This window comes from Polyodon spathula, chromosome 59 (genome assembly GCF_017654505.1).
Source record: "Polyodon spathula isolate WHYD16114869_AA chromosome 59, ASM1765450v1, whole genome shotgun sequence".
Taxonomy (NCBI): Eukaryota; Metazoa; Chordata; class Actinopteri; order Acipenseriformes; family Polyodontidae; genus Polyodon; species Polyodon spathula.
Genome location: NC_054592.1, coordinates 813845 through 838844, shown reverse-complemented (window position 1 = coordinate 838844; position 25000 = coordinate 813845). Strand labels below are relative to the sequence as shown.

At 45.5% G+C, this 25000-nt stretch overlaps 2 protein-coding genes across 2 annotated transcripts in view; both read left to right on the top strand.

Annotated features, from left to right (window-relative positions):
- Nucleotides 1-282, top strand: part of LOC121307824 (guanine nucleotide-binding protein G(s) subunit alpha-like) — a 25030-nt gene extending 24748 nt beyond the window's left edge. The window contains exon 11 of the mRNA XM_041240108.1: nucleotides 270-282. Within this exon, the coding sequence (XP_041096042.1) occupies nucleotides 270-282 (13 nt within the window). The remainder of the gene's footprint in view (nucleotides 1-269) is intronic.
- Nucleotides 283-416: 134 nt separating this feature from the next.
- si:dkey-11f4.7 (piezo-type mechanosensitive ion channel component 2) overlaps nucleotides 417-25000 on the top strand; it is a 26635-nt gene continuing 2051 nt past the window's right edge. Inside the window, 51 exon segments of the mRNA XM_041240107.1 lie at nucleotides 417-444; nucleotides 885-986; nucleotides 1777-1822; nucleotides 2061-2220; nucleotides 2475-2673; nucleotides 3448-3661; nucleotides 3737-3902; nucleotides 4149-4280; nucleotides 4481-4519; nucleotides 5072-5336; nucleotides 5675-5829; nucleotides 6127-6378; nucleotides 6675-6786; nucleotides 7043-7224; nucleotides 7427-7575; nucleotides 8888-9055; nucleotides 9595-9636; nucleotides 10048-10142; nucleotides 10466-10662; nucleotides 10766-10942; nucleotides 11344-11490; nucleotides 11968-12168; nucleotides 12475-12679; nucleotides 13155-13256; nucleotides 13366-13531; nucleotides 13808-14051; nucleotides 14293-14389; nucleotides 14645-14804; nucleotides 14992-15081; nucleotides 15774-15895; nucleotides 16087-16155; nucleotides 16351-16457; nucleotides 16944-17064; nucleotides 17178-17252; nucleotides 17439-17605; nucleotides 17716-17891; nucleotides 18360-18536; nucleotides 18784-19002; nucleotides 19281-19539; nucleotides 20332-20520; nucleotides 20793-20994; nucleotides 21236-21347; nucleotides 21490-21637; nucleotides 21760-21974; nucleotides 22333-22491; nucleotides 22740-22887; nucleotides 23311-23499; nucleotides 23780-23872; nucleotides 24239-24408; nucleotides 24498-24614; nucleotides 24751-24853. Of these exon segments, the coding sequence (XP_041096041.1) occupies nucleotides 417-444; nucleotides 885-986; nucleotides 1777-1822; nucleotides 2061-2220; nucleotides 2475-2673; nucleotides 3448-3661; nucleotides 3737-3902; nucleotides 4149-4280; nucleotides 4481-4519; nucleotides 5072-5336; nucleotides 5675-5829; nucleotides 6127-6378; nucleotides 6675-6786; nucleotides 7043-7224; nucleotides 7427-7575; nucleotides 8888-9055; nucleotides 9595-9636; nucleotides 10048-10142; nucleotides 10466-10662; nucleotides 10766-10942; nucleotides 11344-11490; nucleotides 11968-12168; nucleotides 12475-12679; nucleotides 13155-13256; nucleotides 13366-13531; nucleotides 13808-14051; nucleotides 14293-14389; nucleotides 14645-14804; nucleotides 14992-15081; nucleotides 15774-15895; nucleotides 16087-16155; nucleotides 16351-16457; nucleotides 16944-17064; nucleotides 17178-17252; nucleotides 17439-17605; nucleotides 17716-17891; nucleotides 18360-18536; nucleotides 18784-19002; nucleotides 19281-19539; nucleotides 20332-20520; nucleotides 20793-20994; nucleotides 21236-21347; nucleotides 21490-21637; nucleotides 21760-21974; nucleotides 22333-22491; nucleotides 22740-22887; nucleotides 23311-23499; nucleotides 23780-23872; nucleotides 24239-24408; nucleotides 24498-24614; nucleotides 24751-24853 (7629 nt within the window).

The following is a 25000-nucleotide window of genomic DNA, read 5'->3' as shown; positions in this document are numbered from 1 at the left end:
ATAGTCTAGCTTAGATCCCCTTTGGAAAGTGGACAGGGGATTGATAGGAGGATACAGTGGTGGATAGGCTGGGATAGATAGGAGGATATTGGGGTGGATAGGCTGGATCATCAGTGAAATCCTCTTTAAGAACATATGCTGTGGGTTGTGTTTAAAGACCCTGGGAGTCACGGCACACTGCAAAGATATAGGAGAGAAGAACAGGCGTCCACACAAGAAAGCCAAATCACTCTCGCTGCACACAGGAACCTCTTGGTTTGTGTTTTCAGCATGTTGGTGTAAGAATTCCTCTGCGCATCACTCCCACTTGCTTGGTTTTGTTGCACAGCCTCGTATTTCAGGGATAGGTAGGGTGGCAGTTCCTCTGGTGGAGGAGTTCAGCTCAAGGGAGGGGTAAACAATCTGAGCCCATTAGCATGGCTCCCACCAGACCCCTGAGCAAAGGCATGAAGGATCAATAAAAACGATTTCCTCCGTTTCGCCAGGGATAATAAAACATGAAACATCCCCATGGGGTTCAGGAGACATTAAAGACTTTTGGAAAAGTTCCAGTGAACTAAAATGGAAAATAAAAGATCAGAGCGATCAGTAAGGTAAAAACGCCTTTCGGGGGTCATAAATCCCTTAAATCGCTAATCAGCAGCCTATTTTCTGGAATGTTAAATTGCATGCGCAATCGAAGAAAGAGTCATGAATAAATGATAGGACTAAAATTAAAAAAAAGTTGGTTGTTGAATTTTATTTCCAGCAGGGAGATGTTGAGCCCCCAGACAACTGTTACCTAATCTCTCTTAGTGCTGAGATCAACAAAAGTGCGCATCGTGTCTTGTGACTCAGATTGGATCAGTACATCTGCGATTCATTTCATAATGTTGTTTTTTAAGGAAACACAGGGACATTCCTGCAATCCATATGCTTTACGAGCATCACCTTCCTGGCTTTACAAGCAGGATTCCAAATCACCTTCACCTACGTCCCACGAGACGGTAAGTCACCTCAACCATTTTTGGATGAATACAACCCTTATAAAAGTTTACCACTGAGTATTTGCATGGTATTTTTCAAGTTTTTTTCACATTTTTTTTTTTTTTTTTTTTGCATGGTTATTTGCATGGTATTTTTCGCATGTTTTTTTGCATTTTTTTTCGCTTGTTTATTTGCACGGTATTTTTCGCATGTTTTTTGCTTTTTTTGCATGGTATTTTTCATAGGTTTTTTGCTTTTTTTGCATGGTATTTTTCGTAGGTTTTTTGCTTTTTTTGCATGGTATTTTTCGTAGGTTTTTTGCTTTTTTTGCATGGTATTTTTCGTAGGTTTTTTTAATGGTATTTTTGCATGTTTTTTGCATGTTTTTTTCGCATGGTTTTTTGAATGGTATTTTTGCATGTTTTTTGCATGTTTTTTTCGCATGCTTTATTTTTCGCATGGTGTTTTTGCAGTTGTACCACATGCTTTTCCCATGGTTATACTATACTTTGCATTTAACATGGGCTGTCATTTTATTAATATGCTTGACCATACCTTGTTGTTCTTTGCATTGCTTACCTATGCTTTGCGATGCTTTCACTATGTTTTATTGCACTTTGGTATGCTTTTAGTCTAGGAAATGTTTATAAGGGAAATATTTTACACATTGCTGTTCATATTGGTTTGATTGAAAGCATTATCAGCAAATTAAAACTAATTTATTTACATGTTTTATTTACTTGCAAAAACTAGTTTCCAAACTTCTGTCTGCTTGTTCTTCAAGGTGTGTAATTTGTGTTATTTTTACAGTGGACAATATTTGGGAAAAAGTACTTCACCACATAGGAATTGTACGGTAAGCTCAATCAATATATTGGTTATTGGGTTATAGGGCTGACTTAGAGCTGCGCATGCTCGTATTGTTATTTTCCACTAAGTTTCCCATTTTGCTGGGTTGTATGATATCCCCTCCTTATCTAGCAGCTGTGTTCAGTAAACAGTAGGATGAGAATGGGGGGGGGGTCTGTTTACTCTGCTCTCCAATGGTTTAGCGCAGTACGCTTTCATTAGCACAGTCCTGTCCCTCTTCACAGACTGAGCGAGGTGGGTGGCTGGAATACAGTGCGGCTCCTGGCTCCAGACTTGGGGATGTTCCTTGCAGGGGTTGTGATATACAGGCTGTGCAAGAAGCTGGTGAGACCCAGGGAACCCTTCACAGCTCATGACAACGACAACATGCAGCCTGACGACGAGGTACTCTGCACTTTGCTCTCATCACTCCAGTTTGTGAATTTTCAGTTACATTTACAAACTCCTTTAGGGACCTGAAGTTACACATGTGGGTTGAGATGGCTTTAGTTATAGCTTGGTTTGAATGCACTGCAGTCCAACGTGTGCTTGGGAATCCTTATGAGCTGGCAGTGAGAGTTGCTTTGGTTATTTTAAGAATGCCCTAGACTCTGCCCATCCTTCACCTGGTATATCGTCGTTTCTGTTTGACATTTCAGGAGATGGATACAGAGGAAAGTGTTGAGGAGACAGAGGAGTCGACCTACAGCACCACAGAGGAGACAAAAGAGCCCGAAAACAGAAGACCAAAGTTTATCCTGAAGATCCTTACCTTCCTAGGAGGACTTCAGTTATTACTGGGAGAGATCCTTAACTCAGCTGGGAAGGTTGTGGTGACGATTCTGCTTGGATTAGCAGGTAGGGTTTTGAGGGATTTTTCTGAAACGCCTAAATTCAGTACGAACAGTGATCAGGGTTTGTGCACACCTCTGTATAATTGCTTATTAGAAGAGAGATTTCTCTGCTGTTTTAAACCACTGTTTAATTAAAAAAAATCCTGAGAAATGAGAAAAGCACTGTCCCTGAAATTTAATTATGGACTGTCATTGATCAGGATTCAAAAAGCCTCAGACTTATTTCCAAAGGAAAAAAAAAACAGTTAGAATTCTTAAACAAATAATAAAAACAATGTGATCTGCTTTGCTGTTTACAAACCTCTAATTGAATTGTCTGAGAGAAAAACAAGCGATTGTATTGAAAGGCAGAAGTGCAGAGGTGACCCACATGTGCACCAGATCTGCAGAACAAAGTAACTCACAGCGAAATTCACAGGTTTTTAAATTTTGATCAAAAAGTTCCTTTCTGTGCTGGGCATATTTGACGCCAGTGGAAGAGGAGATCAATACCATCAAAAATAAACCTGCTTTGGTATTACAATTCCCGGAGAGAATTCTCTAAGGAAATGTTTTTTTAAAAGGGAATTAGTGCCACTGTTGCATTTATTTGCAAAGTGCTTATACTGAGAGGTAATTGGATTGTGTACTGTGAACACGGCTAACATGTGACGTCATGTGCACTCCTCCCCGTGATGTCATGTGCACTCCTCCCCCTGCTGATGTCATGTGCTCTCCTCCCCCTGATGTCATGTACACTCCTTCCCGTGATATCATGTGCTCTCCACCCCCTGCGCAGGTATAACGGTGCCCTCGCTGACGTCTGGATTGTACTTCTTCACCTTCCTGGCCGTGGTGTCATGGTGGTCCTGCTGCAGGACCATCAGCTTGGTGCTGTTCAGCAGCCTATGTGTCATGATGGCTATCTTCAGCATGGGGCACCTGGTGGGGCTCTACCTGTACCAGCTGCAGCTCTTCCAGGACCTCGTGCCTCCTCACGACATCTACGCCAGGTAAGAGTCCGAGCCAGTGCAGTTTCAAATGAAAAGTGTTGGGTGTACCTAGCAGATTCTCTGTTTTTCTTGCAGGTTGTTTGGAATGACGGCGCTCATCCAGACGAACGCCTCCGAACCCTCCAGGCTGCAGCTGCACGCTGGGGTGACCTGGCCCGTGTTTCTGAACCCCCTGGTGTTGCTGGTTCTGTATTTCACCCTTGTCGCTCTGCTCCAGAAGTGGGTCTACATCACTGAGGAGGTGCAGAGAGCCAGCTCTCTTATTTGGGAATTTTAAATCACTTTTGAGAAATGAACCACTATTAAGGATGTGTTAGAATTGGTGTAGATCTTATTATACTGGGGCATTGAATTACAAATCGTAACTTCGGTGTAACTCTGTTCACACTGCAGTGCCTGCTAGTTGACACACCTATGTTTTTTCTTTGTCGAGGTGCAATTCTCCTGCTCTTTCGTGAGTGATTTTCTCTCTGTTCTTTGATGTTAGGTCACCCTGCCAAAGTGTGACAGCAAACACACCAACGGAGCCCACAATCTGGGCAGGATGATGTGGACTTCGGGGAACGACATGAAAAAAGTAACCAATGTCAAGAAGTGTTTTGCCTTTGGAGAGGACAGAGTGGGGGTCAATATGTATTCCACATTTAATAGGACTGCAGATCATGGAACCACTGAACAATAACAAAAACCATTTGAATCTTAAGGTTCTATTGCTACACACATGTCCTAGTGTTGTAAAGCTCCTAGTTTCAATGGGAACAGCTGACCGCATGTCAAAGCTCATCTAAACACTGTGACTCTTGTTTCTTCCTTTCTTAGCTTCTTGCTAGCATGGATGAGGAGATAAACTCACATGAGGTACTGGGTCTTGTCTTACAACAGCACGTCGAATCTTTTGCACGAATGCACTGTCCAGCACTGCAGTGCCTGTTCCTGTGTGCCACTGAATACACCATGAAACCTTCCTGGTGTAAATAAGGGTAGTTCTGAGTGGACAGCGCTCTGCTGTGGAGAAGAGAAAAGAAGGGTAGGGCTCTTCCCTCAAGTTCAGGGCGTGTCAGATGCATAACTAATAGAGAAATTGTTCAGCATTTTTGCACGGGCACTGAACCTTATCACCAAAATGAAAAAGCATGGAAAAAATGAACTGCTGCTTCCATCCATGTCGAGTGTCACTGCTTTCAATGAATGCTCGTGCAAATTTTTAACAAAGTCATAAACTGAATGTTGTGATATATGTACCCAGGGCATGCACGGCATGTATCTCTTATTGCTAAGGAATGTTAAGAATCTAATAATAGTCCTGCATAACACAATTCCCTGCTGCAAATGAATGACTGTGACAACCAGGGCCTGGGTCTGACGGCGCAGGGTAACCAGCAGACTGCTCTTTCTGTTCTCCCTGTGCAGCAGGTGACATATGTGCCGAATGGTAACTGTCAGGACTCGGCTGGGCTGAGGTCAGTTCCCCCGTTGAATAACCAAGAGCAACATGCTGGCGGCTTCACCCCTCCCATATACCTGAGCACAGGTAAGAGTGCTGCTGGTGGCTTCACCCCTCCCATATACCTGAGCACAGGTAAGAGTGCTGCTGGTGGCTTCACCCCTCCCATATACCTGAGCACAGGTAAGAGTGCTGCTGGCAGCTTCACCTCTCCCATATACCTGAGCACAGGTAAGAGTGCTGCTGGTGTCCTTCACTGTGTAACAGGGGCTCAGACTGGGTGGAAATCAGCAGCCACGCTCACTGCAAACCACTATTACTGGCTATTGAGTGGGTAAAAAGCCAGGCAGTGCTGTGCATTAACAATGATCCAGCAATAGGAATCCACTGGCCCAAACCTACAGTTTAAACTCATCCCCTTGTGTTTTGTGTACAAGGAAATAACAAATATCACCTGCTGGCATGTACATGTTGCTCTGTCTTGTAGGAGTTTTACTTCTTGTTTTTTTTAATAAAAAATGATTTTGGAAGCTTCTTGGTGTGAATTGTGAGTCGCTCTGAATTCCCAGAGGAGGATGCAAATGAGGAGGATGAGGATAAAGAGGAGAGCTCTGAGGGCGACGCAGAGACTCCCTGGAGCCACACGACTGAGTCCAGAGGGCTGGTGGCATTCACTCAGTTCATCATGAAGCAGAGCTATGTCAGCGCGCTGATCGTCATGATGGTGGGACACTGATTGCATGCACGCGCTTTGAGATTTATCTTTCTGTTGGATCTTGCAATACAAGGGTTGACTCTTTATTAACCACAGATAGATAGATAGATATTTAGACAGGTCTCTATCTCACACCTAGATAGAGATAGGCAGACATACTAATACACTGTACATTAGCTCTATAATGTAGATCCCTATCCAAATTGAACCAAATGACAAAACAGAAAATGTTTAGCACTTTGCCATCCTGCTGAACGAGGCCCAGGGGTCAGCGTCTGTTCTGAGAAGGTCTCTCCTGGCTCACAGACCTGGAGCATCACCTACAACAGCTGGCTCACCTTGATGCTGCTGATCTGGTCCTGCGTGATCTGGACGCTGCGAGACCGCCGGCGTTATGCCTTGCTCAGCTCCCCGTTCCTGGTGCTCTACGGCAACGTGCTGGTCATCTGCAACTTCTTCACCGGGCTGATGCTGAGTCAGGACGAGCTGTTCCCAGGGATCCCGGACCCCGTGCTCCAGGACTTGGACCTGAAGCTGTAATGGGGGGGGGACACACGTGTGACCACCGGAGGAGGGGGGGGGGGGGGGGGGGGGGGGGGGGGGGGGGGGGGGGGGGGGGGGGGGGGGGGGGGGGGCAGCTTGAAATACAAAACTGTGAGGATATTAAATGGGGGTTAATGACTTGTGATTCTCTACCGTGGACTCCAACAGCAATAGAAGTGTTTTAGAAAAGATGTGATAAACAATGTCCAGTGAGAAAGTTGTCAGTAACACTGCAACTTAACTTTATTTGTAGTACTGTAGTGTTTTACTTTATTTTTCTATTCAAAGTGGGCTTTATGTTCCTTTCTCAGGTCACTTACAACTTTACCTTCTGTTTGTTGCTACGGCAACACCTGACCGAAAAGAAGGCGCTGGAGACTCTGAGGGAGGAGCCACTGGTTGAGGTGAAAGTGTCAGAGGCAGGTGAGGAGCTCCTGAGTGGTGAAATGAAGTTCACAGGTTTACAATGCAGACAAGAATGGGGCTGCTAGTTTATTTACTGAGCTCTCCTGCCTGCACCTCTGCAGGCCTGGATCCCAATTCACTGAGAAGGACGTTTTTGCACACTTGTCAGACGAGATTTGGAGAGGTGTCATTGTGCCTCATTATTATCCCATGCCCTTTGACCTCGCCACTGTGTCAGAAGGTTCCAGGACATTTTGCTTGGTGTCCTTTGCAGGGCAGGATGAGAGCAGGTTGGCTGTGATGGAGGTCCTGGGCTCACTGATCAAAGGGATGCTGGTCAAGTACTGGATTTACTTCTGCTGCTCCATGTTCTTCGTTGTCAGCTTCTCCGGGAAAGTGGTGGTCTACAAAATCCTCTACATCATGCTATTCCTCTTCTGCACAGCCCTGTATCAGGTACATTAAGCAGGACTATGCAGGGACCGCTGACTCCCACTGCAGGATACAACAGAGTTATATACAAATACAAACCACGCATGAAAAACGTCTTATTTAGAAGCATAGCGCTAGAAATACAGACGAGACAACTAAGATACAGACAGAATCACGGGCGATGGCATTTTCAAACAGTGTGATTCTGAGCAGACTTTTCTTTCAGGTGCGCTATGACCTGTGGCGACGGGTGCTGAAGTATTTCTGGATCGTTGTGGTGGCCTATTCCATGGTCGTTCTGATCGTCATCTACATTTACCAGTTTAAAACAATCTCCGGGCTCTTCCGACAGACCATTGGCATGTCTGAGGAGGGGTAAGAGTCTTCAGTGCCAGCTGATCAATTCTTAAACAGTTGAGAGTGTGACCCGTTTTGTTTATTGAAGAACCTTAACAGATGTGTGGTACTGAAAGAGAGTCTGTAAGGTTTTCTTTAGCACATCTCTTCCTTTTGGGGGCATACTCTGCAAAAAATGAACGCTTTATCTAGCAGCACCATTGCTTTATACAGATTCATGGCATTGCTTTATACAGATTCATGATTCATGGCATTGCTTTGTTTTATACAGATTCATGGCATTGCGTTGTACATTGCGTTGTACAGATTCATGGCATTGCTTTATACAGATTCATGGCATTGCTTTATACAGATTCATGACATTGCTTTATACAGATTCATAACATTGCTTTGTACAGATTCATGGCATTGCTTTATACAGATTCATGGCATTGCTTTATACAGATTCATGACATTGCTTTATACAGATTCATGACATTGCTTTCTGCAGATTCATGACATTGCTTTGTACAGATTCATGGCATTGCTTTGTACAGATTCATGGCATTGCTTTATACAGATTCATGGCATTGCTTTGTACAGATTCATGGCATTGCTTTGTACAGATTCATGACATTGCTTTGTACAGATTCATGGCATTGCTTTATACAGATTCATGACATTGCTTTATATAGATTCATGACATTGCTTTATACAGATTCATGACATTTTGTACAGATTCATGGCATTGCTTTATACAGATTCATGGCATTGCTTTGTACAGATTCATGGCATTGCGTTGTACAGATTCATGGCATTGTTTTATACAGATTCATGACATTGCTTTATACAGATTCATAACATTGCTTTCTGCAGATTCATATGACATTGCTTTATACAGATTCATGACATTGCTTTATACAGATTCATAACATTGCTTTCTGCAGATTCATGACATTGCTTTGTACAGATTCATGACATTGCTTTGTACAGATTCATGACATTGCTTTGTACAGATTCATGGCATTGCTTTGTACAGATTCATGACATTGCTTTATATAGATTCATGGCATTGCTTTATACAGATTCATGATGTTTTTTTGGAGGGCATTTTTGTTTATTGCTCATTCTAAACCCATGCCTCACCCTGTTGAGGTGTGGGCTGCCTCACCCTGTTGAGGTCTGGGCTGCCTCGCCCTGTTGAGGTCTGGGCTGCCTCGCCCTGTTGAGGTCTGGGCTGCCTCGCCCTGTTGAGGTCTGGGCTGTCTCGCCCTGTTGGGGTGTGCGCTGCCTCACCCTGTTGGGGTGTGCGCTGCCTCACCCTGTTGTGTTATTTGTTTGTTTTGCTCAGGTTGAGGGATCTGGGTCTGGAGCAGTATGACACAGTAGAGCTATTTGCCCGGATCCTGCTGCCCTCCTCCTTCCTGCTCGCCTGCATTCTCCAACTGCACTACTTCAACAACGACTTCCTGATGCTGACCGACCTGAGCAGCATCCCCGTCAGGGAGGGGCCCTCCCGGTACAAGTGCATGTAAACATACATGCAAACAGCACACACACGCATGCAAACAGCACACACACACATGCAAACAGCACAGACATGCATGAAAACAGCACACACATACATGCATCCAGTACACACATACATGCATCCAGTACACACATCCATCCATGCATGCAAACAGCACACACATACATGCATCCAGCACACACATCCATCCATGCATGCATTAACTCAGGATACATGTAATGCTTGCTCTTGCTGTTGTTATTTGAAAAGCTGTGCTTGTCCTGATGAATCTATCCTATGCTAGTTTTAGGGGTGAGTATGACTCATTATTAGCTTGAATTTAACAGTACATCCTTTGCTTGTTCACATGTAATAATGCATTTGCGTTAAAGACATTTATCATGAAGTCTCATACTTTTTGTTCTGTAACACTGCGAAAGGTGAAATCATTTTACAGCAATCCTAGAGGTACCAAAAAAACATGATTGTGTGACGGTTAAAACTCGCTGGACTCCTGTAACGCCTCTTGTCTCGTTCTTGTGTTCCAGTGAAGACAAAATCAAAGTGAAAGTGTGTGTGATCGCAACAAGGTGAGTCCTGGTCACTTCTCTCCATGTGGTTCCAATTGCTGTCAGTGAATCTCCAGTCTTGTTTTCCGTGGGTTGTCTTGGCTGTGTATTTTAATATCCTTGAGTTGTCAGTGAAATTGAAAGCAAACCCCCCCTCAAGCAAGTATCAAGCAAGGAACAACAAATTCATTTAAATCTGCTCTCCTAATTCCTGTCCCATTGTTTTCCAGCATTAAAGAGATGATTCAGAAACTTAAATCAAGGTAAAATTAATAATAATGATGCTACTATTACCACTATGACTAGTACTGTTAATAGTAATAATAATAATAGTGATAATCAACAATAATACAAATGCATTGAAATTGACATCAGATGAAAGCAGATTGTATGTGGCTGACATGTGTGTCTCACTGGATTCTCCTCTGACAGGTTTGGGGCAGAACAGCTGAGTGGCCGGAGTGAAGATACTCTGGACCGGGTCGGTCTGTCTGAGCTGGACAGGCCGGGGGATGCCAGCGGAGAGGGTTGGTACTGGAACCAGAGCAAACCAATGGTTTCATTTCTTCATTCACTGGGCTCCATTCACTATGCTTTGAGGAAGGTTTTATGAAGATTTGTTAAGCTAATATGTTTGCAAGTATGCAGATCACAAAACACTTTTCAACTGTTCCTCTGCCGTGGTGCTTTATTGATTTATTTATTTATTCTTTTTTGTTTCCGGTTTGGTCATTTTATTAGGAGCATTTTTCTTTTCTGCCGAAACCACCTAGCATTGATTTCATACCTTGTACATCTCTATATCCAAGCCTGATTGTAGCGATCCCCCTGTACTCTGATGTCCTCCCAGCACAAGACTTACACGCTTCCTCTGTTTCTGAAGAGGGCGTTCTCACCAAGTGGGGGCAGGTGGTGGACAGGGTGACCCTGCTGGTGCTGAAGGCTTTGAGGATGCTGCACAGAGCACAGGTGACGGTGTGGAGACTCCTGGAGCTGCACATCATCAAGATCATCTCCACCGCCATCATCTGGATCACGCTTACAGAGGTGAGATTGCAGAGGGATACGAAAGCGTGCTGATCTGCGTGTGACTGGCGGGCAGGAATGAGGTTTTTATTAACCCCCGGTTTGCTTTTTCTTCCATCTCCAGGTCTCCTTGATGAATTACCTCTTCATGGTCTTGTGGACGTTCGCCTTGCCCTTCCCGAGGCTCCGTCCCCTGGCATCCAGCATCTCCACAGTGTGGGCCTGTGTCATGATTGTCTGTAAGATGATGTACCAGCTGAAGTTCCTCCGGCCGCACGAGTACTCCTCGAACTGCACCGCAGTGAGTATCTCTGCCAAAGCATAGGGCGAAGCCAGCACGGACAAGGCTCCTTTCTCTCTCTCTATCATCCACAACTACAAAACACTCCGATCTCTGCCAAAGCATGGGCAGAGCCAGCATAGATTCAGGCTACTTGCTCTCCCTCTTTATCAACCACAACTACAAAACACTCAGTCGTGCTTAAATATGAAACATCCCTGTTGAGTCCTCTGAAACACGAATGTTAACTGTAACAATTAGAATTGACAATCTGACACCAGAATCGCATGTTCAAGAAAAGAAAAATAATACAAAAATTGTCCACCAGATGGCACGTGTCATTATTAAAAATCATATTTTGTTGTTGTTGTTGCGGATGTGTTTGTGGTGAGATGAGGTTTTATGAAGGGTTTTATTTTCAGAAGCTGCTGCCTGTGAACTGGAGCCACACTCAAACAAACCTGGAGGAGCTGCTGAGGGAGTCTGTGCTGTACATGGCGCCTGTGGACCCTGCCGAATGGTGTGGGGGGCTGAGGAAGTGCGCAGAGAGCAGCCTGCCCTGCCTACGGGTACAGAGCCCACCCCACCAAGCCGGCACAGCCAGACAGGATAGCCTGATTTTGACACCAAAAAAGAATAACTCTTCAAATAAACACGGATACAGTGAATAGTTCAGCTGCAGGATGCCAAAGGCTTGAAGTAAAACCAGTTTTTAAAAAAAATCTTTTATAGTTCTTTTGATATTGTTCCATCAACGTTTTGCAAGTGTCCCCCGGTGAAACTAAAGCTGGTTAGAATTGAGGGGGGTCCAGGCAGGTAGCTTAAAAAATGCTGACTTTTCTACCAGCACTGGAATAAAACGAATTCAGACCAACCAGTTTAGACTAGCATAGGCAAGCAAATAAAGTGACTATCCCAGCATGCTTACACTGCAGATTGCAGGGAGACCCTCGTTTGTTAAGGTTTTTGGAAAGTTTAAGCCTGAATGTGACCTTGCTGTTTCTTGTTTGTTTGAACCCCTGCTCTCCTCCGAACCTCCTACTCAGAATCACCTCGCCATCCTGGCTCTGCTGGCATTCGAGGTGACCGTGCACCGCCACCAGCTCTACTACCAGCTCCACAACGCTCTGAAACAGTCCGAAACGAATACCCTGTTTGAGGGCATCACTCGGCAGCACCTGGACGACGGGATGGTCAGCTGCATGAAATACTTCATCAACTACTTCTTCTACAAGTTTGGACTGGAGGTGAGAAACAAGAGAAACACCACCAGCGCCTTGCTTCCCTTCTAAAAGATTCCTGCAGTAAAAGCACAGCAAAGTGTAATAAAGAGCAGTGAAATCATGGTCAAGCATAGAGAGGCATTGTAAAGAATAGCGAAGTATGGTAAAGCATGTTACTAAACATGGCAAACCAGGGTAGACTATGGGAAATGCGTGGTATAGCGCTGAGAAAAGCATAGTAACACTGTGCAGGAATCCTGCAGTAACCCTTTATAAGGGCTGCCTCCCTGTACTTTAACCCCCGTTGTGGCCCCCGCTCTCCCTGCCCAGGTGTGCTCCGTGGTGGCAGTGAACGTGATTGGACAGCGGATGGATTTCTATGCCATGCTCCACTCCTTCGCCCTGATCGCCGTGCTCTCCAGACGCAGGAGGAAGTCCATCGCTGAGATCTGGCCCAAATACTGCTGCTTCACTGCTAGTCTCATGACCTTCCAGTACCTGCTGTGCATCGGCATCCCTCCTGCACTCTGCAGAGGTGCGTCAGCACAGTGATACAGCACTGAGCACACACATACACAGAGTGATACTGCACTGAGCACACACACACACAGTGATACTGCACTGAACACACACACACACACACACACACACACACACACACACACACACACAATGATATTGCACTGAGCAGACACATACACACATACACACAAACACACACGGTGATACACTGAGCTCACACATACCCACACACACACACAGTGATACTGCACTGAGCAGACACATACACAGAGTGATACTGCACTGAGCACACACACATACACACACACACACACATATTGATACTGCACACACACACACACAGTGATACTGCACTCAGAGCACACACAGTGATACTGCACTGAGCACACATAGTGATACTGCACTCAGAGCACACACAGTGATACTACACTCAGAGCACACACAGTGATACTGCACTAAAAAGTGATAATGAAAAGGTATTTTTCCAGATTACCCCTGGAGGACCGGCAGTACACCACTGAACTCCAATCTGATTAAATGGCTCTACCTGCCAGACTTCGCCAGGAGGCCAAACCCCGTCTTTTTAATATGTGAGTAAAACCAGCAGAACGCACCGCAGACACAAAACGCATGTTTTGAATAAAATTAAATGAAAGCGTTTTCTGTTCCCTTGTTTGCCCATCTCCCTGCCCCCCCCAGATGACCACATGCTGCTGCTGTGCGCCTCTCTGCAGTGGCAGGTCTTCGAGGACGAGAACACAGCAGCCGTGCGCCTTCTGGCCGGTGACAACGTGGAGATCAGCCGCAGCCTGGACCCCCGGACCCTCAGCCAGTACATCCCCGTCCCAGACTTCATACACTGCAGGTCAGCGAGCGGGACTCTGAACTCATCACTGTCTTGCGTGCTGATGTAGACCAGGGCTGTATTTTTTTTGGATTAAATCTGATGTAATTTTGTCTCGTGATTTCAGTAGGAAATCTTACGTCGATCTGTATCTCAATTGATGACACCTATAATAAAATGTTATTGAAGCTTCAGTAGTGAACAATGCAGAATTTCATGAAGGGATCCTGAGATTTCCAGCCTTAGTCCTCCTGACTGTCTCTGTTTAATGCTGAGCACTCTGATTTGATCCCCCAGATCTTATCTTGACATCGTCAAGATGTTCGTGTTCAGCTACTTCTTCTGGTTTGTGCTCAGCCTGATCTTCATCACGGGCACCACACGGATCAACATCTTCTGCATGGGCTACCTGATCTCCTGCTTCTACTTCATGCTTTTCGGAGGAAGCCTGCTGCTCAAGCCGGTCCGACACATCCTGAAGCTGTGGGATCTTCTCATCGGTTACACGGTCCTGGTCATCACCATGAAGAACATCCTGTCTGTGAGTTCCATCTCCACGCTGCAGTGTCAGCTTTTACACTAAATCGCTCAAGACTTTGGAGAGGTAGAAGATGGCCTCTGAGTAATCATGATTGATGAGCCACAAAAGTTGCAGTTTTCTTTAACCTGCGATTTTGATACACAGGGAAATGGTTGAAAACGGTACTTAATTCGAGTGTGAGTTTTCAAGACTCCCTTTAATTAACATTGACATTGTTCTGAGCTGTACTGTTTGCTTGCAGCTGGGAGCCTGTGCCTATCTGCACAGCTTGCTGAAGAACAGCTGCTGGTTCATTCAGACGTTCAGTATGGTCTGCACTATAAAAGAGTATGATGTCCGTAAGTAGCACATTCTTTTCTGTATCCGCTGACACATATTCTGGAATTCAGTGCATTGATTTTGAGGCAAGGGAAAACATTCAGGATGGGGGACCAGCGAAGGATGCCATCCACCCGATGGTTACTTCTATGTGCTTTCCCATGCTTGTTGGTGTTTTGCCGTGCTTTCCCTTCACCCTGGTGTAGCTCAGTGATGTTATGATGGCAGCTTTAGTCCCTGAGGTTCGTCCCAGTTAGTTTTGTTTTTGTCCCCAGCCTCCCCCGATGATGATTGTGAGCTCCCAGAGGGCGAGGCAGGGATCATCTGGGACGCTATCTGCTTCACCTTCCTCCTGGCCCAGAGGAGGGTCTTCGTCAGCTACTACTTCCTTTACATAGTGGCTGATCTGAAGACCTCCAAGATCCTAGCTTCCAGGTGAGCTAGGCAGCTTTTATTTATGCATTTATTTTTACTTTAGACGCACTTAAGACACAACACATTTTTATTTGTATGTTTTTTCCACGTCCTCAATAATCAGCTATATCCATAAACTAAGAATCTCTTTAAAGTGCTCAGTCAGAGTAAGCTGTCATGTCCGCCCTGGGCGGGTCTGTTCTCACAGGGGTGCCGAGCTGTTTGAAGCCAAGGTGAAGAAGGGGATTGCAGCGAGGCTGGAGCTGGAGAAGAAATCCATGCAATTGCTGAAGAAACAGTAAGAGCTCAGCTGTGCGCAGCTCCTGTAGAAACAGTAAGAGCTCAGCTGTGCGCAGCTCCTGTAGAAACAGTAAGAGCTCAGCTGTGCGCAGCTCCTGTAGAAACAGTAAGAGCTCAGCTGTGCGCAGCTCCTGTAGAAACAGTAAGAGCTCAGCTGTGCGCAGCTCCTGTAGAAACAGTAAGAGCTCAGCTGTGCGCAGCTCCTGTAGAAACAGTAAGAGCTCAGCTGTGCGCAGCTCCTGTAGAAACAGTAAGAGCTCAGCTGTGCGCAGCTCCTGTAGAAACAGTAAGAGCTCAGCTGTGCGCAGCTCCTGTAGAAACAGTAAGAGCTCAGCTGTGCGCAGCTCTTGTAGAAACAGTAAGAGCTCAGCTGTGCGCAGCTCCTGTAGGAACACTCCAAAAAACTTCCTTTTCTCAGTCCAGATTTCAAAGGAAACATTTTTTAAAGAGAAATATCTGAGTGTGCTGGAGTCTGCTTTTGATTTCCCTTAAGGAACGGCTGGAAGATAACATAAAAATGGTCGTAGCATTGAACCCGTGTCTCCTTGCTTCAAAGGCTAGGGCACTGTCTGCTGTGCTAGGAGTGGCAGGCTCCCCCTGCTGGACAGACGCATCTGCTGTATAGAGCTCTGGAGCTTGGGGAGAGAGAATGCATGACAGTTTCACTTCAGTATCTGTCTATTTTCTCAGGATGGAGAAGATTAAAATGAAACAGAGGAAGACTCAGGACGGGAAAGCCATCGCTCCAGCACAGGGGGTCCTGCCAGAGCTGGAGGAAGAAGCTCAACAAGAGAGGGAGTCGCAGACTCAGGGTACCATTGTTACATCGACACATACTCTTGTGGCTTCCCTTGTATTGCAAAAGCATTATATTTATCACACCTGCCCATGTACAGGATCCAGGAATAAAATCCTCTTCCCAATGCCTAGCAGTATGAGCCATCACAGTATCGTTCAGCAAAATTAATTTATATAATGATATATTCAGACACAGTTTTTGCAGGTGACGGTGAAAAGAGGAACCAGAGTGAAAAGAAGAAATGGTGGCAGCCATGGGTGAACCACACCTCCAGTGAGTGTTTGAATATTTCAATAATCCTGTGCGGTGCCACATGATTGCTTGTGTGACAGTCCCTGTCCTTGCATGGCTGTGCCTCCCTCCCCCTGCCCCCAGTGGATCACCGCTGGAATAGCGCGTACTTGGAGCATGGCACAATCCTTTCAAACCCAAACAGAAAAGGAATCTTTTTTTTTTTTTCACTGCCAGTGATCCGCAGTGGCAGCTACTACCTCTTTGAGAGTGACAGCGAGGATGATGAAGATGAACAGGAAGAGAAGGAGGAAGAAGCCCCCAAAAAGAAAACAAGCTTGCAGGTGGGGCTCCTGAATGGAGTGATTGATTTCAGGACACAACAGGACCGGCAGCGAAACCTTGTGCTGCAAACCAGGCAACGTTTCCGCTTAGTCATGAAATTCACTGTCCAACAAGATGTACAGGGTCTGTAGTAGAGCCACAGTGTGCATATAATGTAAGGGTAGAGCATTCCCATTGGAACACAGCTGTATGGGGCTCAGGAGTGGTCCCATTGACTGCTATGGGTTAGGTATAGGATTATGGGTAGGGTTAGGGTTATGGTTAGGGTTAGGGCTGAGGTTAGGGTTTGCATTAAGGTTAGGGTTAGGGTTAATGTTAGGGTTAGGGCTGAGGTTAGGGTTTGCATTAAGGTTAGGGTTAGGGCTGGTTGTGGTTAGAGTTAGGGTTAGGGTTCGGGTTGGGGTGGAGATGTCAAGGACTATAGATCCTGGTGTTTTTCTGGAATCCCAGCTGCACTTCGAACCCTCCCCTCTCTACCCTGGCAGTTGGCTTACGAAGCCTGGTCCACCAGCTCGAAAGCTGCTCTGAAGGTCAGGAAAGAAGAAGAGGCGGCTCTGAGGAATGAGCAGAAGAAGAAAGCAAAACTGGAGAGGCAGCGGCAACAAGGTAAAGGAATCTAGCATCTGATTCCAACAGCTGAAGGGCTGAAGAAATCTCTGTTAGGATCTGGTCACAGCAGGGATAAAGGATTCTACATTGTGTCTTTGTGTTGGGAGCAGGCATGGAGTCGGCAGAGTTAAGTGAAGATGAGCTCAATCAAACCACTGAGGATGACGAGGTCGTGGAAGAGGAAGGTAGGGTCGTGTCTGTAGTTTTTAGCTTGTAGTTCTAGTCAACATGTTTAGTCTGTCTTAATTCAGCCCAGTTAAGTGTGACAGATTATTACAATCGTGTAGATTAGTTTAAATGATGGGGATTGATAGAGCATTCGATTTCCGTGTTGAAGTTTTAAATCTACTCAGATGATTTTCTGCCTGCAGAGAATGTGATCCAGCGTATCATAGACACAGTGAAGTTTGCCTGGGTCTTCATTCTGTCTCTCACTGATGACCTGATTGAAGGGCTGAACTCCTTCTGTAAAGACTACCTGGACATCGCCAAAGTGTTACGATTTGAGCGTGCCATGCTGGGGCAACAACTGAAAAAAGTAAGCTGCCGATTGCAGACGTCAAGGGGTTTCTTCTCTGCAATCTAAACAATTGCTAAATAAATAAACATGGGGCATTCCTGTCATTCTGTTGAATTTTGCTTCTTTAGGGGAAACTGGCATCACAGGACACTGTCCAGGAGTTTTACAGGGCCAGGTTATCGCAGCAGGCAACTCTAGAGTCACCTGCTCAGGAGGAAAAGGTGACCCCCTCACCGTCTTCTTGGGGTTACCAGAAAGTGGTCAGCTCCGACTCAAAGCTCTCCTGGGGAAGCAGTTTGTCCAGGTAGGCAGAAGAGCAGCTGAGCTCCACTGGACATCAGGAAGCTATTCAGATAGCTAACCACATAACCACATGGGTCCTAATGTCATTTACACCGTAGATCTTGACAACACATTCAAGCTTCATTTATTTATTTATTCAAGGAAGTTTTACCTTAAAACCCCTTTTAGGCGTTTTGATCTGAGAAGAGATCCATAGCTCACTCTGGACTCGCCAGGGCTTCTATTTGGTCAGTAAGTTCTGAATTGTGTTGCTCATGAAATGTGCTGGTTTGACACTGAAGTCCGTTCCTTCAACCCATTTCACCTTCCTTACATTGCTTGCTTACATCTCTAAGTCTCTGTGTCTTTCCTTGTCTTGTCTTTCTGAAACTGGACGAAAAGGTGAAAAGAACTCCCCTGCGTGCTTCAGTGTAAAGGTTATATCGGGGTGCTCTAAGAGCATCTCTCTCTCTCTATTTCGTTTCTCCAGCTGCCTTACGGAAGTAATCACCCTCGACTCACGGCAGCCCCCCCCGGATGACCTGGAGGAGCCCTCTGCCCCTCCTGTTTCGCCCCCACCCAGGGCCAGCGACCACCTCTGCAGAAAGCTCCTCAAGACCGCGAACTTCGACATGTCTTCCATTGACAGCGAGAGCGTGCTTTTATGGTAATACATTTGTATTCCTGGGTTAAACTATTTTAACCATGGATGTTATGAAGCGTGCACCTCATTATTTGCCTCTCAGTCAAATGCACATCTCTGATCTCCCGATGAGTCCTCCGAGGCTCTCTGCTTTGGGAATTGAAGCTTTTTTTTCTCTGAAGTCTCTGCTTGTGAAGTATTTGGTTATAAAACCAAAACTGATATGCCCCACAATGGGCAATGAGCCCTCACGCCTCCACTCCTCTTCTAGTGGCCACACAGGAATGATTGCAGAGGACGAGGATGACGAGGAGGACGCAGAGAGGCTTCAGGACCGGATCAAGTTTCAGGATCCCTTCCCTGCCTCGTTCGATGGGCTGGGACCATGCCCAGTGCTTGGGGAGACCCTGGACGAGATCGACATGGAGGGGCCCAGGCCGCTCACGCAGGAGACACGCACCCTGACCGCCAGCGAGCTGCTGCTCAACAAGTGAGTGGCAATGCATTGACAAGGACGTATCAGCGAGTGTGCCCAGTTGCCAATGCCTTTCTTGCAGCTAATAACAGTGCTGTTCAGTTTCTCTTTTCTGGTGCTCATAACATGCTTCTATTGCTCATTGCTCTGGTAGACCATGCTGTCTCCCATGTTCAGCCAGTTTTCAAGTGATTCTCCACGCTTACCTGTCCTTTACCCTGCATTCACTGGCTACTGTCACAATGCCTGGCTCAGCTCTTAGCACCCTAAGGGCTCCTGTTTCCCTATCGCAGGGTGTTCCAGGATGAAGTGATGGAGCAGTCGGAAAGGTTCTTCCAGGACCTGCCTCGGCCGCTCAGGGTGTTCCTCGCCCTCTACAACACTATGGTGTGCAAGTCCGAGATGCTGAGCTACTTTGTCATCATCCTGAACCACATGGTGTCGGCCTGCATCCTGTCACTGGTGCTGCCCATCCTCATCTTCCTCTGGGCCATGCTGTCTGTGCCCCGCCCCACCAAGCGCTTCTGGATGACAGCCATTATCTACACTGAGGTGGGATCTCCCAGCTGCCCTCCCTCACAAATGATATATATATTATATATATATATATATATATATATATATATATATATATATATATGTGTGTGTGTGTGTGTGTGTGTGTGTGTGTGTGTGTGTATGTGTATATATATATATATATATATATATATATATATATATATATATATATATATATATATATATAATATATATATATATATATATATATATATATATATATATATATATATATATATATATATATATACACACACACGTTATGCCCTTCAGTCACTGTGTGCACAATTGGACCATGTTAAATTTCTTATCTATGTATCTATTTTAAAATGCAGATGTTTTTTCTTTAAAATTTTAGCAGGGCAGCTTCTCAAACTCCATAGAGTTCACATAAACTGTTTTAAAATTTCTAAAAATGTGTAGAATAGAAGTGGCCAAAACCAGCTAATTCCTACCCCAGACAAATCCTACAGTGTTCTGCAGTATTGAGACATAGACTTCAGTTTACTATATATACTACAGCATTACACATTGTATACTGCAGTATTTAGAAATACTACTAGGTTAACTTTTGGCCACAGCTGTATATAACTGTGTAGATTGTAGCTTTATAGCTTTTAGTTTTTTCTTTGATTTGATTTGGTCAGCTGAGCTCTAGAAACCAGTGCGAGATCCAGCAGCTTTGTCAGATTCTAGTGATTTCTCCATCCCTTGCAGCTTAGACCCCGCCTGTGGTTTTGCTCCAGTGTCTGGGGTTGATCATACTCTCCACATCCTCTCTTTCAGATCATCGTGTTTGTGAAGTACCTCTTTCAGTTCGGGTTCTTCCCCTGGACCACCACCGCCTACAGAGGGATCAACGCGGACCGGCCCTTCGCTCTCCCGAACATTGTCGGGGTGGAGAAGAAGGACGGCTACGTGCTGTTTGATCTGGTGCAGCTGCTCGCCTTGTTCTTCCACAGGTCCATTCTGAAGGTAAGAGCCTGCAGTGTTCTGCTTGTGCTAATTGTGCTCAGCGGCTCTACTTTTCAAACTTCTTATAGAGCTTTATTTAGGAGGAATAGTAGTCTTGAAGTTCCAGTGCTTCACTAAGTCCACAGTGTCACTGTCCTTCACTTTTCACGAGCACTGAACTCTTGAAAGACTCCGACTGAGGTTTATGTTAAAATGCACAAGATCTCTATAAGTGCAGTCTCAGTGTAATCTCAGCTGCCTACACTGACAGCATTTGCCTTTCTGTTTCCCAGTGTCACGGCCTGTGGGACAATAAGGAGGTTGACATGCCAGACTTTCTCAAAAAGTTAAAGCGGAAGAAAGAGAAGAGACGAGAGCCTGCCAAGGATGAAGACAAGTACAGAGACGGCACTTCACCCTTCGTCTACCTCCAGGGCTCCAGAGGACTGGGCTTCAGGAGGCGTAAGAGAGAGGGAGACCACACAGAGGGGACCGGTACGGAGCTTTTCAGCATAGAACCGGGAAACCTGCCAATGTGATGCGTCCGTGCTCATGTTTTACACTGACAGGCATGCTCTCTGTCTCTCTGTGGTTAGTGGCAATAAGCTGGCTGATCTGTTGGGATACGTGTGCCACGTGAGCAAAGAATGCATTCTAGAATGCTGCCGATATTCTCCCGCTACTGCTTTATGAATATGCTTCATGGATTTAACCAATATTTTTCATTTTCTAACAGAGCCTCCCAAAAGAAAAAAATCTCTGAAAAACAGACACACAACCAGAAAGGGAATAATCAAGGAAAAGATCAAGGAGAAGATGCTGGAGGCTAAATCCAAGTCTATAGAAATGTGAGGACTTTTCCATGGCTCCCTCCCTCCCTCCTGTCCTGCTGCGGATGAATTGCAGATCACCTCCTGCACAAATTGAACGTGTTTATTCAGTGTGTGTGAGTGTGTTTGAATGTATGATGATGGCTTTGTTCTTCCCCAGAGCGCTCCAGGTCTACCTGCCGGTACGACAGTTCTTCTATGACATCATCCACCCTGAATACAGCCCGGTGTGCGACGTCTACGCCCTCATGTTCCTTGTTGATGTCATTAACTTCATTATCATCATTTTCGGATACTGGGCGTTTGGGGTAAGCGTGAATGCGAGCGTTAGCTTGCTTGCTTGTGTTCTTATGAACCAGGCTCAGTTGATGTTGTAATCCGATGTGCTCCGGAGAGGCTGACCCAGCCATCCTCTTGTCTTTGCCTGCAGAAGTACGGCGCGGCGGCAGACATCACAGAGTCCCTGTCAGAGGACCAGGTCCCCGAAGCCTTCCTGGTCATGCTACTCATCCAGTTTGGGACCATGATAGTGGACCGGGCTCTGTACCTGCGCAAGACTCTGCTCGGGAAGTGCGTCTTCCAGGTGGTGCTGGTCTTCGGGATCCACTTCTGGATGTTCTTCATCTTGCCGGGGGTCACAGAGAGGTAACTGGGCGACTTTAACAGGAACTCGTAGGAACACTAAAACACTGTACGGTTTGGACTGTGTCTCGCTCAATTAAACAAGTAAGAGATCGACCCATAAGGGTAACTTACAGACTTTAAAAAATGTGCCTAAGCTGTCTGTCACAGGTTGTGTAACATTATTTGTTTTATTTTTGTTTGTGTTTTTAAATGTTGATGTAAAAATCCAAGGGTCCTGTTTGGAAGGCAGTGAAATAGTTTTTGTTTTTCTACATTCTTTGGAACTCTGACTCATTACTGATCTGCTCCTGCTTCTGATTACAAACTCACTGTGTTGTTAATTGAGGTTGTAACTTTCCATTTCTCTGTGCAATTTCAGGAGGTTCAACCAGAACCAAGTGGCCCAGCTCTGGTACTTTGTCAAGTGTGTGTATTTTGGCCTCTCTGCCTACCAGATCAAATGTGGCTACCCAAACCGGGTCCTTGGCAACTTCCTGACCAAGAGTTACAACTACCTGAACCTGTTCCTCTTTCAGGGGTAAGCGTGGCATTTTGTACTGCCATACTGCCATACCGAGGTCATCAACCGACGATGAGCCAGATGCCATGTTTTAAAATGCAAGTGCATGTTTGATATAACCAGCGCTTCTTTCAAAACTACACATATGCCTAGTCTCCTTGTCCCCCTCTACCGGATGAAATGTGAATTAAATGTGCAGATTCCTTTTCCGGTCATTCACATTGCTTTGGTTCTATCACCCCCGTCCCGTCCCGCATTGATGGCAGATTCCGCATGGTCCCCTTCCTCACGGAGCTGCGAGCTGTCATGGACTGGGTGTGGACGGACACAACGCTCAGTCTGTCCAGCTGGATCTGTGTGGAGGACATCTACGCCAACATCTTCATTCTCAGGTGCTGGAGAGAGTCTGAGAAGGTACAGTGTGGGGGTTCGATATTGCTCCTCTGCTGCTGAGTAGAATAGCGTGCAGCATAGATGCCATTGTTTAATCAAGGAGAACAATCTACTGATTTTATGTGATGCAGGCAGTGGTATTGATTCTTTCGGTTTTAGCTACACAGGCACTGTGCAATGACTTGATACCAAACCTGCCTGCCAGTTTCTGAAATGGAAGGCTGTCCACCAGCCTTTTATTTCATTTTTTTCCAATATTTGTTAATACATTTCTGTCGGCTTTTAAATTGGTTACACTTTAAATCTTATGGAGCTTAAGAAAAAAAACAAAGTTTAAAACATGAAAGTGTGAAAGAGACCCTTGCTGACTCACTCTGGGTAGGGCTCTGGTCTCGGTAGCTCAGCTGTTCGATCATCATAAGAGCTCTCTCTCATTTTTTTCAGAAATACCCGCAGCCCTCCGGGCAGAAGAAGAAGATGATTGTGAAGTACGGGATGGGTGGCCTGATCATCTTCTCCCTCATCTCCATCATCTGGTTCCCCCTTCTCTTCATGTCGCTGGTCAAGTCTGTGGCCGGAGTCACGAACCAGCCCTTGGACGTCTCCATTCACCTCAGCATTGGGGGTTATGAGGTCTCCTCTGCATGTCACAGATAAAATGCATACATGGGATTTTTTTCAAAGTTCTGCCAACTTCTCGAACTCTAGAGTTCACACAAAATGTTTTAAAATTTCAGAAAATGTCATTAAAGGGTTCCCCTTACTTACCTGTACTTTCCACTGTACTTTCTCAGCTACTCCTTTTCACTTTTTATAGAAATATCAATTGTAGTATTCCGAGATTTAATCCATGCTGAACGATTACTGCAGGTGTGTGACCCCAGATCTCTTTATCTATATTGCTCCTTTTCAGCCTTTATTTACAATGAGCGCCCAGCAGCAAAACCTGGCCCCTTATTCTCAATCTGCATTCAACCAAATGACCAACCTGTTTGCAACCAATCCAGTAAGTGTGTGATTTTTACCTTGGTTAGCTGCAGGGCTGGAATATGAACAGCAAGCTCAGTCCGACAGTACAGCAGGTTTGACACATTAATATAGCTCTAGATCTGGATCTTCAGAGTTTAAAGAGTAGTGCGTTTCTCAACTTCTCTGTGATGTTAAACTGTATACTTTTGATTCATTTTTCAGAAACGGGATTTCAAGTATGTATAGCAGAGCTAAGCAGGAATACTCATGCAAGCTGTCTAGCAAGGAAAATGTATTGGAAGGCTAACAATACTGTTTGTCATCACAGGACAAAATGACCCTGCAGACTGTGCCGAGCCAGTGACCGATGTGTGACACTGACCTGCCGCTCCTTTCATTACAGTCTGCCATGCAGTTTATAGTGAACTACATGCCGGAGGATATTGTCACTGCCAAAATCAAAACCGACGCCAGCTTGCTGTGGAGCATTAGCCCAGCCAGCCGAGAGGCAATGATTGAAGAGCTGAGCAATTCAACTCACATCTACATCACCCTGCAATGGACTATACTCAGGTATCCCCATTGCAACTGTGCCATCTAACATTCAACATGCTGTGCAGTATGAGAACGCTCCATGGTTGACCCTGTGTGTCCTTTTTCAGGAACGTCTCTCTCGTCATGAACGCCGAGACGGTTGGGAAGCACACGGTGAAGTACGAAGACAAAGAGATGAGGGATCAGATCGTTCAGATGCTGAGAGGGACCAGGAAGGAGCCAGTGTGAGTGAATCCCTGAACGCCGAGTCTTCTGCGAGTAGAAGGAGCGCTACAGTGGCTCCTGGGCGTCTTGAAATGGTGTCCGTCGCTTCAGTGTCACGGTATTGATTTCTGGTTGCCCTGTGTTTTGTCTCTTTAGGATTATCAAGAGTCTCTTGCCCAAATACATAAGAGCTCCCTCTGGCCCTGAAGCAAAGATTATAAATCGTCTCTATGTTGGTAAGCAACCTTCCAAGTCCAAAGTAAAATTAATTACAACAAATCCTAAAAACTAGAGTGAAACTGTATGAAGCAAAGGCAAGCTTGGACTGATTCCTTTCTCGGTGCTACCTGAGAAGCATACCGTATGTTTCTATCCTTGGCAATTTGAGATACCGTAGACAGACAAC